Source organism: Apteryx mantelli, chromosome 18 (assembly GCF_036417845.1).
Source record: "Apteryx mantelli isolate bAptMan1 chromosome 18, bAptMan1.hap1, whole genome shotgun sequence".
NCBI classification, from domain to species: Eukaryota; Metazoa; Chordata; class Aves; order Apterygiformes; family Apterygidae; genus Apteryx; species Apteryx mantelli.
Window position 1 is genome coordinate 17,827,562 of NC_089995.1, and position 15,151 is coordinate 17,842,712.

General features: G+C 67.0%; 1 protein-coding gene and 1 pseudogene across 1 annotated transcript; one reads left to right on the forward strand and one right to left on the reverse strand.

The window, feature by feature from the left end:
• Positions 1-3,242: 3,242 nt before the first annotated feature.
• LOC136993642 (ammonium transporter Rh type B pseudogene) lies at positions 3,243-5,076 on the forward strand (annotated as a pseudogene).
• Positions 5,077-9,030: 3,954 nt separating this feature from the next.
• On the reverse strand, positions 9,031-15,151 carry C18H20orf204 (chromosome 18 C20orf204 homolog). Its single transcript, XM_067307677.1, has 5 exons — positions 15,086-15,151; positions 11,718-11,852; positions 11,391-11,453; positions 11,092-11,241; positions 9,031-10,113 (listed from the first exon to the last, which is right to left on the reverse strand). Exons 1-5 carry the CDS (start codon positions 15,086-15,088, stop codon positions 9,967-9,969), a joined length of 498 nt encoding a protein of 165 aa, XP_067163778.1. The 5' UTR covers positions 15,089-15,151; the 3' UTR covers positions 9,031-9,966.

Sequence of the window (15,151 nt, forward strand, 5' to 3'; positions counted from 1 at the left end):
GGTAAATTGGGGGAAGAGTTTGTTGTTTATTTTCGTATTTACAAAGCGCAGCTTTTTCCTGACGCCGGGCATAGGAAGAGGGGCAGGATGTGACCTTCATCCACCTCCTCCTCGCTCGCACAATGCTGCGGCCGCACCAGGCGCGGGGCGAAACGACACCTAACCGAGCGCAACCCACAGCCGCTTCTGGTTTTAAATAACCCCCCCATATATATATATATATGTATGTGCCTGCAGCCGTCTCATCGGGGGGGGGATAAAACCGGCCTCCGGTTCCAGCCTTCCTCCCCAGCGAGCAGCCGGCACCCGGCCCCCGCGGATGCCGTCGCCTTCGGCATCGGCCGCTTCCATTCGGCTCCGTAGCGGAGGGAGAGAGAAAAAGGAAAAACGCGGCTCAGGGCGGTTTAATAAGTTCAGCGTTAGGAGCTGGGGAAAAGCTGGGGAACACACAAGTGGCAACGCAGGATTAATCTTCCCTTTAGTCTTGGGAATTATGTTTTCATTAATCCTAATTTTTCCAGATGTTTCACTCCTTCTACCAGGGTCTTCAAAGCCTCTGTGGCTGCAAATTCTAATGAAGCCATGAGAACATTTTAAAGAGAAAGATTCAAAGCTTAAATTGCTTCCTTTTTTTCCCCCCCCCTTTTTTTTTCGGCGTGTGTGTGCGCGCGGGGCCGTTGGGGAGCGCATGTGTGTGCGGTCCCGGGCCCTGCGCGCGGCGGCTCGCACCATGTGCTCGCAAGATGCCCAGGGCCGCCGGGCCCGCGTGATGCGCCCGTGACGTCCGCGCCGCGCCGCGCCGTGCCGCTCCGCTCCGCGCCGGGGCAGGGCCGAGCCGGCGCGCGAGCCCTTCGGAGCGGCCTGGCCCCCGGCCCGGGCTCCGGCGGCGTTCCCGCGGCTCGGCGCAGAGCCGTGCGCGGTGCTTTTAGACGCCTCGTGCCAGCCCCGACGCGGCATCCGAAAGGGGCACGGAATGCAAAACCTATACGTTTTTATGCATGGGGATTTAATGCAGCCGGGCACTGCCACCGGCATCGGCGGGTAGCACCCCGGCACATTCGGGTGCCGCCGGAGAAGGGTCCCCGGGTGGGATGCTGATGGCTGGCAAAGCCGGAGGCGCGAAGGGTCCCCGAGGTGCAAAGGGTCCCCGAGGCTCGAAGGGTCCCCGAGACCCGGCGGCGGGTCCCGAAGCATCCCGCTCGCCGGCGCGGGGCCGGCAGCTCGGTGACACGGCTGGTCGGCCGGGCCGGTTGGAACAATCCCACCGCTCGCCGCCGCCCGGGATTCACATCCATGGACTTATATGGCCTTCAAGCTGTGGCGGGAGCATGACCAACGTCTGGAAATCCAGATATGACTAGATCCCTTCATTAGTAATTTCTTGTACATGACTTGGGAGACCACAGGGATTTGTTAAATTTGCAGGAGTGTTTTCTCACAGTGCCACGGACTGGCTGCTGCCAGCACGTATTGGCTCGGATCTGTGGATCCTGTTGCCTTATATGACCCTCCGTTAATTCGGCTTTCCTTTGCAGGCAGCCCTCAGCGGGAACCCCCGGAGCAGGCTCCGCGTGGATCCTGCCGAAACAGCTCCCCAGGGCCGGGCGACTTCAGCCTTCCCGGCGACCTCTGGAAACTTCGACCTTTTTTTATGGGTGCCATAAAGGTTATTTTTTAATCGGCTCCCAGCGAGGTTTCCCCACCGCTGAGCTCCGTGGCCTGGGGAAGCACTGAGGCCTCGCTGCTTTTTTTGCATGGGTCTGGGTTTTTTGGGGGAAGAAGTGAGGCTTTTGGGAGCAGCCAGGGGGTAACGAACGGCTGCTCCGATGAGCTCGCTAGCGGCTGCCCCTCGCTGTGCACCGGCACGGCGGATCCGGGGCCGGTCCTTGTGCCGGCACTGCTTATCCCAGAGCAGGGGGCCGCCTTATTCCTGCCTGCGGAGGCAAACCTGTGCCGTGGCCACGTTCGGGGTGGCCAAGCACCAAAAGTCATCTCCTCCACCGGAGCCCGGATGAACATCCCAAACCCTCAAATTCAGCCGGCACGAGATCCGCAGGTGGAAAATCAGCAGGCGCGCGGGCGGCGGGATGCACCGCTCCGTGCGCCGCCCCGGAGCGAGGCGCCCACCCGCCGGCTCCAGCCCGCCGGAGCCGGGACAAGGCACCCCGGAGCATCACCCCACCGAGTCCCTCCAGCCCTGCCGACCCCACCGGCACCGGCAGAGGTGGAGGGAGACCAGGCGACCCCTCTGCAGGACGCGGGGCCCTGGCCGCGGGGCACCGCCACCGCCTCCTCCTCCCGCGCGTTGCCCTCATTTCCAGCGTCTCGGCGTTGCAAAGGGCCGGGGAGGCTTTGGCAACGGCGCCGCTCGCGGATTATTCCACAATTGTTTCCCATTTTGCGCCCTCGCCTGCCTCATCCTCCAGTAACAATGACGAAGAGCGGCGCGGAGCCAGCGCCCGCGGCAGGGGTGTTGAGATCAGGGACAGCACAAAAATATCTCCTCTCTGGAACAAATATTTACCAACCCTTCTGCCTTTTGTTCTTGTGGTTCTCATATTTTTTTTCCAGACATTCGCTGGCAAAATGTCACATTAAACAGCAACCCAGAAACTTCGGGGTAGCTGCTTGGCTGCTCTGGGCTTTGTTTTTCTCGCGCGCTAATTGTTAATGAATTTCCAGCCCTTCGGGCCAACGCAAACCTGTGAGAAAACCATCTTTGCCGCCCGATTTCGGCGCTTTCCGGGCCTTCGCCAAGGCCGGGCCGAGCAGAAGGGCCGTCGCCTCCGGCCGGGCAGGAGGGCCGTCGCGGCGGAGCGTCGCGGCCCCGCGCGCCCTGCTCGGCTCGTCGCTTCGCCGCCCTCTGCCCCCCCTCCCCGCGCGGGAGATTTTTCTTTCATTTCTTTAAAAATCCAAAAACCCTCGCGTGCGCTTTTTATGGCTGCCGAGCGAGCGAGCGCGGCTCGTTTACGAGCGTTGCGTTTCAAGGAGGGGTGGGGGAGTCCTGTCTTCTGAACATTGACTTATATCCGCGGTTAAAAATTAACCGTGGCAATAAAATGCGAGAGGGCGGCAGAACTCACCCTCGCGCACGCTCCTGGCATCCGCCCGGGCTGCGTCCCGTCCCGTCCATCCTGTCCCGTCCCGTCCCATCCCGTCCCGTCCCGTCCCGTCCCGCCGGAGGTGGAGGGCGCGCGGCCAGCCCCGCTCGCCGTCTCCTCTCTCCCGCGGAGGCCCCGGCGATGGCCCCGGCGGCGGCCGGCAGCCTCCGCTGCCACTTGCCCGCCTCCCTGGGGCTCTTCCAGGGCGCCCTGCTGCTCTTCTTCGCCCTCTTCGTCTCCTACGACGAGCACACGGACGCCGCCTCCCAGGCGGCGGACGCCGACCCCGGCGCCAACCAGCTCTACGGCGTCTTCCCCTTCTTCCAGGACGTCCAGGTGATGCTGGCGGTGGCCCTGGGCCTCTTGCTGGCGTTCATGCCGCGCTACGGGCTCGGCGCCCTCGCCTACAATTTCCTGCTGCTCAACTTCTCCACGCAGTGGGCCCTGGCCCTGCAGGGCTTGCTCTACCACTTCCACCGCGGCAAGGTCCACCTGGGCCTCCGCAACGTCCTCACGGCGGAGTTTGCCGCCGTGACGGTGCTCATCTCCGTCGGCGCCGTCCTGGGGAGGACCAGCCCCTTCCAGCTCCTCCTCGCCGCCTTCTGCGAAATCCCCGTCTACCTCGCGAGCGAGTGGGCCATCATAACCTGGCTGAAGGTCCTCGACGTGGGAGGAACCATCACCATCCACGTCTTCTCTTGCTACTTCGGCCTCGGCATGTCCAAGGCTCTGTTCCGGCCGGGAAAGCAGCTGGGGCATCCCAAGGAAAACCCAACTTACCAGTCGGACCTCCTGTCCCTCGCGGGGATGCTCTCCCTCTGGGTTTTCTGGCCCAGCTTCGTGGCTGCCCTTTGCCAGCCGGGAGATGCCCAGCACCGGGCAGTGCTGCACACCATCCTCGCCCTCAGCGCCAGCGTCCTGACCACCTTCCTGGCCTCCGGCCCGCTGGAGAGCCGCGGCAAGCTCAGCCTGGGCCACCTGCAGAACGCCAGCCTCGCCGGAGGGGTGGCCATCGGGGCGCTGGCCGACATGATGATCACGCCGGCCGCCGCCTTGGCCCTGGGCAGCCTCTCCTCGCTGGCCTGCGTCCTGGGGTTCAAATTCCTGGCGCCCTTCTTGGCGAGGAGGCTCGGGCTCCTGGACCAGTGCGGCATCCACAACCTTCACGGGCTGCCCGGCCTCATCGGCGCGGCGGCCGGCGTGGTGGCCATCCTGGTGGCCTCCGAGGAGACCTACGGGCATCGCTTCTACCAGGTCTTCCCGGCCCGCGGGCCGCCCGGGGGCAACGCCAGCCTGGCAGCGTCCTGGCCGGAGGCGATGCCGGGACGGAGCGCCTCGGAGCAGGCGCTCTTCCAGGCGGCCGGGCTGGCCGTAGCCGTCGGCGGCTCCCTGCTCGGCGGGTTCCTCACCGGCACGCTGCTCCGGCTGCCCGGCCTGGCCCAGCCGCCCCAGGAGCTCTGCTTCGACGACGCGCTGTACTTTAAGATCCCGGATCCGGCCGAGACCTCGGAGCCGGATAACCCCGCGGAGGAAGCCCACCTGGCCCTGAAGGAGCGGGTTTAACCACGCCGACGCGGGGACGTTGCCAGCAAGAGCTGGGTCGGGGATGGCAGCGGTCGGCGTTGCACCGGACCACCTGCATCCCGTCCCCCCGCGCCTCTGGATTTTCCCTTCCTCTGCCCCGGCCTCAGCCACAGGGAGCATCCGTCCCCAGGGAGAAACACCCTGCTCCAGCTCCGGCTCCCCTGTGACCCCGGTTTGATAACCGGCTCTGCCTGGGATAATCCGCTCTCCGCTGGGATTCCCCGGCGCGGTGCGCACGGCGCAAAGGCAGGTTCCTCCCCTCAGCCAACGGCAACGAGGCCGCTGCCCCAGCGCGGGACGGAGCCGCGGGGAGGCGGGCGGCATCCCGCATCCCGCATCCCGCAGCACCCCGACCGAGCGGCCCCTGCACACTGCAAGCCGCGCGCGCGTGCCAGGCTGCATCCCACCGGAGACGCGGGCGATCGGGAGCCCGGCGCTGCCCCCCCCCACCGAAGCGCAGAAACAACGTCGGAGTGGCTGGCGGGCTCCCGCGAGGGCCGAGCAAAGGCTCCGCACGCGGCCGGGAAGCGGCGACGCGGGAGCGGGACCGCGCCGGGGCGCGGGGGAAGCGGATCCCTTCGGCGGCACCGAGCGCGAGGCTGGCGCCTTCGCCCTGCAGTAATCACAACCAGGCTCGGGAGCCCGGGCGTGCTCGGCTAATTGTCGGAATAAAATAGCGTTCAGCCCTGACAAAGGAATCCGGCCCGGCCGCCCGGCGCGGCAGAACAATGGGCCCCGGCGGAGGCGGCTGCAGGGCCATGGCGGCCCCAAACGCCTCCGCCGAGCCGCCGCGCGCCACCCGGCCCGCTGCTCCGCGGCCTCGCGCGCATCGGCATCGCCGTCGGCACCGGCTCCGGGGCGGCCAGGAGGAGACGGGGGCGGCGGGCTCCTGCCGGGCGGCAAGGGCCGCCGGAGCTGGCGTTCCCGCTGAGCCTGGCATCCCGCTGCCGCTCGCTTCCCAACCCGGGAGGGAGGAGGGCGCGCGGGGGGACCGCGGCCATGGGATGCTCCCTGCTCCACCGGCCTTGCCTCTCGGCACACGTTGCCCCGTGGGAGCATCCCGGCCAGCAGCTGCTTTTTGGCATCACCCCGAAGACGCGGCTCCGGGGGATGAGCCGGGGCCGAAGGGACCGCGGCCTGATACCCCTCTGGCACGGCAGCCCCCCGGACACGGGGGTCCCGGAGCCACCGGAGGAGCGCGGCAGCAGGCACCCCACGGCACGGCGATTTTGGGATGCACCTGGGCCACGGCCTCCCCCCCCGCCCCAGCCGCCCTCCAGCCGGAGCTGGGCATCGCCGCGCCGCCCGCGCCGCCTCCCCCCCCTCCTGCAAACCCGCCGCTCTCCAAAGGATGGAGCAGCAAAATATTAACCAGAGCCCCTAGCGTTTATCACGCCGTAAATCTGCGCTTTCAACAGCTTTACGAGGCTGCGGGGAGAGGGGAGAGAACAAAACGCTCTTCCCTCGCCGTCGGACGCGGGCTTTGCGTGCCAGGGCCCCCCCCCAGGGCTCCGGCCGCGCTCCCCCCCCCCCCGAGCCGGCTCCGTTTGGGCAGGAGGGGTGGCGGCGAAAGGTCGGTCCGGCATCGGCTCGGGGGGGAAAACGGCAGCAAGCCTCTCCCGGCCTGGCCCCCCCACGGACGCCTCCGAATTCAGCCCAGGGGTCCGGACCGGGTGAGGAGCATCCATCCCTTTTCCCGGCTTTGCACTGGCATCGCCCACTGGCCCCGAAGAGCCTGTTGCCGTCTCGGTGTGGGGCTGAGCCCCCCCGAACCCCATCCACCCCGTGGGGAAGGCGGCGAAACCTCGGCGCAATCCTGTCCCCACGCGGCCACCGGCTCCATCCCGCGCCCGGAGTGAGAGTCGGCGCCCGCCGCCGCCCCCCGGGGCCCCGCCGGCAGCAGGAATTGCAAAACGAGCGGCGAGGGGAGGAAGCTCGGGCTGTTTTTAAGGCAGTCGGACGCAGCTGGGAAGCGCATTACCGGCGCTGGCGGCCCCGGCACGCACACCTGCAGCACACGCAGCGCCGCGTGCGGGATCATGGCTCGCGGCGGGGCACGGAGCGGCGCTCCGCTCACCACGGCGTGCGGCCGCACGGGGCCGACGTGCGTTCAGACACGGCCGTTCCCGCGCACACGCATGGCGCTGCACATGCACACTGCCATTCCCGCGCACGCGTGTGCAAGCACAGGGCACACACCGAGGCCTGTGCAAGCATTGCACGCACGCTCCGGCTCCTGCAGCGAGCGGCCAGGCCTTGTGCAAGCCCACCCGGGCCCGGAGCAAGGCGCCGACGGGATGCCAAGCGGCTGGCACCACATGCGGGGCCGGAGGAGGCAGCTGCGCGGCGGGCAGCCCCCCCGGAGCAGCCGGCAGAGCACGGCGCGGCACGGCACAGCGCTGCCCTCGAAGGAAATGCGCTCACTCCCATGTGCCGCACACTTGGGTTTTGCCTCGCTGCTATTTTTATTTGACTTTTCAGGCCCGTTTCCTTTTTCCGGCTGTTTTGCTGCGATTCCACCGTCGCTCCGACCTCGCTTTTCCCCTCCCTCCCTTTAGCCCCTTCCTTCGCTCTTTCCTTCCTTTCCATGCACTCATTCCTGCCGCTGCGCCGGGCTCGTCTCCCCCCGCCGCCAGGCTTGCCGCGAGCACCCAGAAACGCCCGCGCGCCCTGCGCCGCTCCGGGAGGAGCCAGCCGGAGCCGTGGAGCAGGGGGGGAGCAGCCGGGAGAGCCCCCGGGCTGGGGGGGTCCGTGGCAGGCCGGAGGCGATGCCGGGCGCCCGCCCGTTTCCGGGCCGGCAGCAGCAGCAGCGTTCTCCCTCCCCGGCTGCTACGGCAGAGCAAGGAGCACGGCCAGCCCCGGCAGCGCTCCGGTTTATCCGGGAATGTGCCGGCAGCTCGGGGTGTGTGGGGGGAACTTTGCTCCAGCCTTGCCGCAGGAGCTGCCGGGAGTCACCTGGGCAGCGCCGGGGCCCAGGCGTCCCGGCACATGGGAAAAGCGCCGGAGCCCCGCGGCCGGCGCCCCCCCCCCCCAGCACTGCTGTCCCCGCAGGGGATGTCGGGGCTATTTGGGGACCCCCGCGGGAGGGCACGGTTCTACGTGGGGGTGGTTGCTGGGTCCCCCCCCCCCACCGCTGCCTCTCTTCCCTCTATTCAAGGCGATTAAAACCGCCGTCTGCATTTGATCTTTTGTTTAGGGAAAAGGGGGGGGGGAAAACAAGAAAGGAAAAAAAGCCCAACAAAAGGGAAAGAAAAACGCAAGCCCAGCCGAGGGTCGCACCGCGGAGCCCCCCCGCGGGGGCGTCAGCGAAACAAGGGCCCCGGCCGCGCTCGGCGGTGGCAGGGGGGGCTCGAGCCCTGCAGCCCCCAAGGAGCCCCCGAGGAGGAGGAGGACGGGCTGGGAGGAAGGTCCGGGGGCCCCATGTCAGGCAACCGGGGGGGGGGCACGGCAGGGGGTGCTCCCCCCCCCCCAGGGCCAGCCAGCCTGACCCCCCTAAACCTGGCACCCTGGTAGGACCCAGCCCAAGCAGGGGGCCCAGGGTGCACCCCCAAACCAGGGGGCCCAGCGTGCACCCCACTAAAGGGGGGGTCCCCAGCCTGCACCCCGCTAAATCCGGGGGGGCCCCTTCCCTCTTCTCGCCCCACCACATCCCACTGCTCGCGGCCGTGGGGAAACCCACCCCCACACCCCTCCCAAACCCGCAGCGCTCCCCGCCCCAGCGCCGGTGCAAGGGGGGGGGGGCAGCACCCCACGGGGGCGCGCGGCTGCGGGATTTGGGAGCCGCGGCCGGGGGGGGGGGACACGCGCCGTGGCCAGCCGTCCGCCACGCACGGCCCACTGCTGCCACCTCGTGTCCTCCGCCGCCGCCGTCCCCGTCCCTGCAGCCGCCCAGCCCCGCTCGCTGCAACGGGGCTGGGGAAACTGAGGCAGGGCTGCAAAGGAAGCGGCCCAAGCGCCAGAGGGGAGCCCGGGCCTCTGCCCCCGCGCACAGCACAAGCCCCCGACACGCAGGATGGCACCTCCCCGGTTTGCATCGCCATGCCCAAAGCACGATCCGGGCACTGCTGCATGGGGGGCAGCGGGGACAGCGGTGGCCCCAAGAGGTCCCATGCTGGCCGGAGCTCGCCCCTGGGTGCCGAGAGACAGAGAGCAGCCACACAGGGGAGGTGGCACTCGGAGGGGGACAGCGGGATCCTCCGAGCACAGCAGCCCAGAGCCCTGGATGAGGGGTCCCCCCACCATCACCGTGTGACCACGTCCCCTGGGGTGCCAGCTGGTGGCAATGCACCGTCCCACCATCCTGGGCACCTGCAAGATGAAGCAGGCAGAGGCCTCCAGGGGAAGGAGAGGTTTTATTTTCTTCTCGGGGGCTATCGCCCACCCGAGGGCAGCAGGGGCGCACGCAAGGATGGAGGGCTCCTCCGCTCACCAAGCCACTGCAGCGCCTCGGGGTGCCAGGGTGCCCATGCCTCGGAGGAGCCGGGTCCCGCCGCACTCACACGCTGGCCGGGAGATGCTGCCCATCTCCACCAGGTTCAAGCCCTTGTGGGCACACAGAGGTTTGGCCACTATTCCCCCCTTTTTGCTGCTTATTTGCCCTCAGTGGCCAGCGGCTCCTGTTTGCTTCCCCAGTGCCCACAGTCCTGCATCCAGGTCACCCCCGACCTCTGGGGTTACGCTGCTCCGCGCATCTCAGGGCCACGGTCATGCAAGAAGGACATTTGTCCGTGCACACACCCTGGCCACCATCAGAGACTTGCAGATATTCAGCAGTCCAGTTCCAACAGGAATCTCAGGCCCGTGACCCAAATCCTCTTCCTCATGCTCAGAAAAGCGACCGTTGTCCCCAAGAAAGTGGCGGGCGATGCATAGCCAGGGACAGGAGCATCACGGAAATTAATGTCTCTTCCTTTTTCCAGCACTACCCCCTCCTCTTCCCCCAGTTTCTGGTTTTCCAGCCAGCTTGTGCAGCCATCCTACAGGGAAGGAGCCTGCCGGCATCCAGCACCTGCGCCAGGGCCGGTTCCCAGGGCATCACTTGAAACGAAAGGACGAATTCAACTCTGGCACCCGCCGATATCGACTCAGCTGACTGCGGAGTTGAATTTGCCCCAGATTTGGGAACAAGACACCTGCAGCCACAAAACCAGAGCAGCATGGCTCTCCGACTCGCAGCGAAAGCCGACGGGGGCCCTGCACGAGCGGAAGGTCCCTCCGAGAGCTGCTACCTGCCAGGGAGGGCGAGGTGACGGGCGCCGCCGTGCCGCCGCGGAGGCAGGACCTAGGAGTCCCGGCCGGGGGAGCGGAGCGCGTAGAGCTTCTCCCAGCACGTCGACAGCCTCTCCGCCTTCCGCGCGATCTCCTTCAGCTGCTTCCTGCGGCGGCCGGGCCCTCCGCGCCGGGGCTGCGCCGGGGCTGGCGGCAGGCTCTGCTGGGGGCACGCCAAGGAAGCGGGAACAACCCCCCCCACGGTGCAGGCGTTAGCGGTGGGGACAAAAGCCACCGAGCTGGCACCGAGTCGCGGGCGAGGACATGCCCGGGACATCGCTGCCCTGCAAACCCGCGGCTGCAGCGAGGACGTGCTCCGCGGACAGCTCGGGTCTGCAGCAGAGCCAACCAGCCCCCCCCAAGCCTGCGGTGGCCCCAGACACCCCGAGGCCAGGCCTTGTCCCAAAGCCAGGCTCCGGGTGACTCTGCAGACCGGAGGCATCCCCATCCCAGGCTAGGAGACCTCCAGGAAGGGTTAAACCCAAGTCCGTTTCTTCGGCGATGGCGGGGAGGGACAAGCGTCCTCCCAAACGGCCTGAGCGTGGCCAGAGCCGGCGGCAGCCTGGCAGGTGGCACTTTGCCGCCCCGGGGCCTCCCCTGCCCGTTAATGGGTTATTTGCTGCTGCCACCCATGGGCGACGCTTCTGGCCGGGGTTTCCCCGGCAGAGTCCCGGGAATGCAGCACAAGCCCGTTTGCAGACCGGCCTCCTGGGGAGAGACCCGGTTTCTTGCTCTGGCACCTTTCTCTGCTCTTCCCAGAGAGCATCCGGGGGGAGCCCACCCGGCTGTGCTCGGACACCCAGGGAGGCTCCACATCCCCACCGGCTGCGGCATCGCGGCCCAAGGGCAGGCGACAAACCGGTAAGAACCCACCAGCCCGTCCCGCGCTGGCACCGCCGGACTTCGCTCCCCAGGGCCAGGGCCGGGCGGTGTAAAGCTCACCGGGGTGTGCCTTCGCCACCCCCCCGCCATAAAGCCGGCGCAGACCTTCACCCCCACCGCGACGCCGCGGGGAGAAGAGCCTGAAGGCTCCCAAGCGGCAGCCAGGAGAGCGCGTGCAACAGGGCAGGCTCTGCCCGCAGCCCGGCTGGGAAACCGGGAGCCACTGGGGCGCCTGGGAAGGGGCAGGGGCTCCCACCTTGCAGATTTTCCTGCAGTCCCTAAGCACGACCTCCGTGTTCCTGGCCACCTTCCACACCGCCACCTCCTCGGGGCCACGCAGCGTGCCGGCCGCCACGTCCCGCAGGGACATGCTGATGTTGTAGATGGACAGCAGGATCTTCTGGTCCTGGAAGAGAGGGAAGAAAGCAGCCCCGGGCAGGGAGGAGGGAGTTTGATGGCCGATCACTTTGTCATGAGCTTGCTGGGGCTCAGCCCGCACAACCCTGCCAGCCGCGGGTCTCCCAGCCCTCTGCTCAGCCTGGGGCCGGCGCTCACCTTGTCCGAACGGCAGGCTGGCCCGGCTCGGCTGTTCCTGTCTGCCGATCCGCTCAGGTTTTTCTGCAGAAATAAAGCAAAGAGCAGGTCAGGCACCCCGAAGCGCTGGTGCCTCCCGCGCAGGGCAAGAACCCCCCATTTCAGCGCAGGCAGCGCTCTGCCCACAGCTGCCCCACGACGCCGGCCAGGGACACAACCCCATATTAAGCCTTGCAGGCATCACCTTCCCTGCGAACAGCCCCGCAGCCCCCAGGCGAAGGCGGCTTTGCACGGAGAGGCATTCGACCCGTCCCACTCTCCCCCGGCATTCAGCATCCCTCTGCTCACCAGGTTCTGGATCTCGTGGAAGATGACGGCGCGGTACTGCCGCAGGATTTTGGCGATGCTGCACCTCTTGCCTCTGCTCAGCACGGCGGCGACCAGGAGGAGCAGAACAGCGCAGGAGAGCGCCCTGGGGAGAATCTGGGCAGGGAAGGGCTCAGCATCACAGGAGACGCCAGGAGCGAAGGCAGGGCTCCAGGCTCTGCCAGGAACCCCTTGGCGCAAGCCTAAACCAGACCTGCCCCCACCTCCCGCTGCCTCGGCCCTTCCAGACACGGCACATGCAGGAGGGAGAGCAACCGCATCCTCTCCTCGAAGATGTCCTGCCCAGCAGGGCCATCTCCTCTTGGAGCAAAGCCCTTGGGCAAGTTGCTCCAGTTCCAGGCCAGCCCAGGCAGCGCTGCTCACAGCAGCCCAGGACTTGGCACAGAGATGCGGCAGGGGACCCGCGTGCATTTGCAGGATCTGCCCCCCAGCTGCCTGCCCATCTGCCCCACCAGGTCCCTGCCTTTGCCTGCTCCCCAGCTATTGCAATCCAAAGCCAGGCACTCGACCACCAAAAACCAAGGGCAGCTAACGGGGATGTGCCCTGTGCCACGGAGGGGAGCAGGAGGCCGGAGCTGCCTCATCCCCACCAGCAAGCCGCAGATGATGGGAGAAGCCGGAGGAGAGGGCCTGCAGAGCCACCTGCTTTCGCCAGCGCATCCCGGAGGCCTCCGCAGCCCTCGGCGCTCCAAGGCTTCCCGGCAGACCCACGCCAGCCCCGACAGAGCGGGGAAACCCGAGCGCCGACATCCGAGCTCGCAGCGGAGCGCGGCAGCTCTGGCGAGGAGTCTGGCAGCGCTGCGAGGGGGCGGTGGGACCCTCCGAGGGACAAAGACGAGTCCAGGTGCTTTGACCAAAAGCCAGCAGAACCTCAGATGACCGAGACGAGGGATATTTGAGCAGTCCCACAGCAGCGGAGCGAGGATGGGAAGCCCTGCCTCTGCCAGCAAGAGCTTGACAGCTCTCCACCTCCCCTCCCTCCGCGCCGGCTGCCGACACACCTGCAGCGCTAGGAGATGGCACAGCGCTGGGGCCCATCCTGGCACGGGAGCGTTTCTATCATCTCCTGTTTCCTCCAAGAGCCCAAGCCCTGCCTCTTCCCCCTCCCTGCCCTGGGTTTCAGGTCTGAGCAGGCAGAAGGCAGCTCGGCTCCTCTCGAAAACGCAAGCCCTGCGCTGCAGCCAAGCGTGCGCGAGCAGGAAGGGGGCCGGCGGCTGCCGAGCTCCCGGCTCCCCCCGGCAGGCCCCGCGCCAAGCAGGTGACTTCCAGCAAGGCGGATGATTTCAGCTCCATGTTGGAGCTTTGTTTTTCCCCTTCTCTTCTGCATCTTGGTGCTCTCTGCACCTGGTGCCAGCATCCGTCTGCCCCACGGCACGGCCCCCAGCCCCAGCGGGCTCGCTGCCATTCCAGCCACATCTGGCTCCCGGGCTCAGCCTTTACCCAAAACAGCACAACCGAGACGCAGCCAGATGCAATACGTTCAGCCCACGCGACCCTCCAGCCCTTCGCTGGAAGCCTAGAGGGTTTGCTTTCAAAACCTGCGTCCATTCCCTGCTCCCCACCCGATGAAGGGCTAATCCTGGCTCCAGAAGGGTCGGGAAACCCACCCCTGCCCTCCAGCTCCCAGAGCTCAGCAGCAGTGACGAGAGCTTAGCCCAGGGCAAAACCCAACTCGCTGCGAGTCTGCAAACCCACAAGCAGGGAAATCGTCACGGAGCAGATTAGCAAATCCACATGCAACTGGTACAAATCCCACTGGGGTCTGCAGCTTTCTTAAGAAAGACGCGCATTCCTGTTGGCCAGGGCTGGGCCCCGTCCGAGGGGCCACGAAGGGCAGGGGAAGAACCTCGCCACGCTGCTGGCTTTGCTCTCTGCAGTCGCTGCAGAGGGGAGAGGTCTTGCCCCAGAGGTGATTCAGCTCAGAGCCGCAGGCATAACCCTCCGAGACGCAAAACGAGAACATTGCTTCCATGAGGATACCCTGTTCAAAGTCTAAGGGTTGCTCTCAGGAAGCCTCCGCCGCCGGGAAGACGAGGCCATGCAATTTCACTCAAACCAGTAAGTCGGGAACGACTTCCCTGAAGTGGCTTATTAAACAATTGGGACCAAATTCCAGGAGAAAGCACACCGCTTACAGCATTTCCAGGCAGCCAGGCCTGGCACCGAAATCTCAGTCTTTACCATGGGAGGAAGCGCAGCCCGCGGTTAAGAGAGCACAGGGAGCAGCTGGGACGGGAGCTCCGAGGGTGCCGCCCGCGCTTCCCGCAACCCGCACGACAGAGCAGCGAGGGCAACGGAGGGGTGTGCGGGAGGGACGAGGAGTTCAGGTGGCGATTTGGGATTATTCCTTCCCCCCTCCATGCTCTCATCCCTGCACCAGCGCAGACCATGCAGGGCCGGTCACATCGGCTAACTACGCCCTGGGGGGGAGACGCAGCCCTTCCCGCAGGAGGGGCCGGCGGCGAAGAGCAAGGCAGGTGAGCACGGGTGCAGCACGGGGCACCGCTGAAGCCCGCTCCGCTTGGCAGGGGAAGCTAATCTCTTCCCCGGCTCTAATCCTCCAACAAATACAAGGAGATAAGGGAAATCGCTATTATTGATAGAGCAGTCCCTGGTGGCACCTGTGCTAGCCTCAGCCACCCAAGTGAGGTGCAAAACCTGCTGCCTGCCTAGGAAGCCCACCAGAGTCGCCAGGTCCCTCTAGCCACATGGACCTGCTCAGGCCAGGGGCACCCTGTCCCCTGCACCCTCCTCTGCGGAGAGCCCCAGCACCTGCCAGAGCCCCTGGGCAGGATCAGACCATCCATTCTCCACTTTGGGGACAAGCAACATTCAGCCCAGCTGGGTCCAAGCCCCATCCCACCAGCCCAACGCCATCCCTGCCGGACCAGCCCTCTCCACTGGCTCCACGCCCCGTCCCAGCTGGACCAGGCCCTCCCAGCTAGGCCAGCCCCCTCCCGGCCGGGTCGGAGCCCCATCCCGGCCAGAGCAGCCCCTTCCCCCCGGGTTTGGGCCCCGTCGTGCCTGGAGCAGTCCCCACTCCGACCAGACCTTCCTCCCCGCCGGGTCCAAGCCCCAGCCTAATGGATCCGAGCTGCATCCCAGCCAGTGAGAGCCCCTTCCCAGACGGACCAGCCCTGTCCCGAGAGGTCCGAGCCCCTTCCCGGCTGCTCCGAGCCCCCTCCCGGCCGCTCCAAGCCCTGGCCCCCGGCAGCGTGGGGCTGCGGGGCGAGCGCTGTCCGCGGAGGCGTGGGCAGGCAGCGGGGCTGCCCCGCTCGCGGAGCGGCGAAGGGGACGGGGGGACGGGGCAGCGGCCCCGGCGCACTCACCATGGAGCCCCGCAGCCCCGCGCCGGCTCCCGGAGAAGGGGGCCCGGCCGGCCCCCGCCACGTCCC

Bases quoted from the DNA above. Each gene is read 5' to 3' on its own strand.
- C18H20orf204 (XM_067307677.1), bottom strand. The intron at 11,242-11,390 runs GTGAGCGCCGGC...CCTCTCTTCCAG, and splicing joins CAGCCTGCCGTTCGGACAAG to GACCAGAAGATCCTGCTGTC. The intron at 10,114-11,091 runs GTGGGAGCCCCT...TGCCCCCAGCAG, and splicing joins ACTGCAGGAAAATCTGCAAG to AGCCTGCCGCCAGCCCCGGC.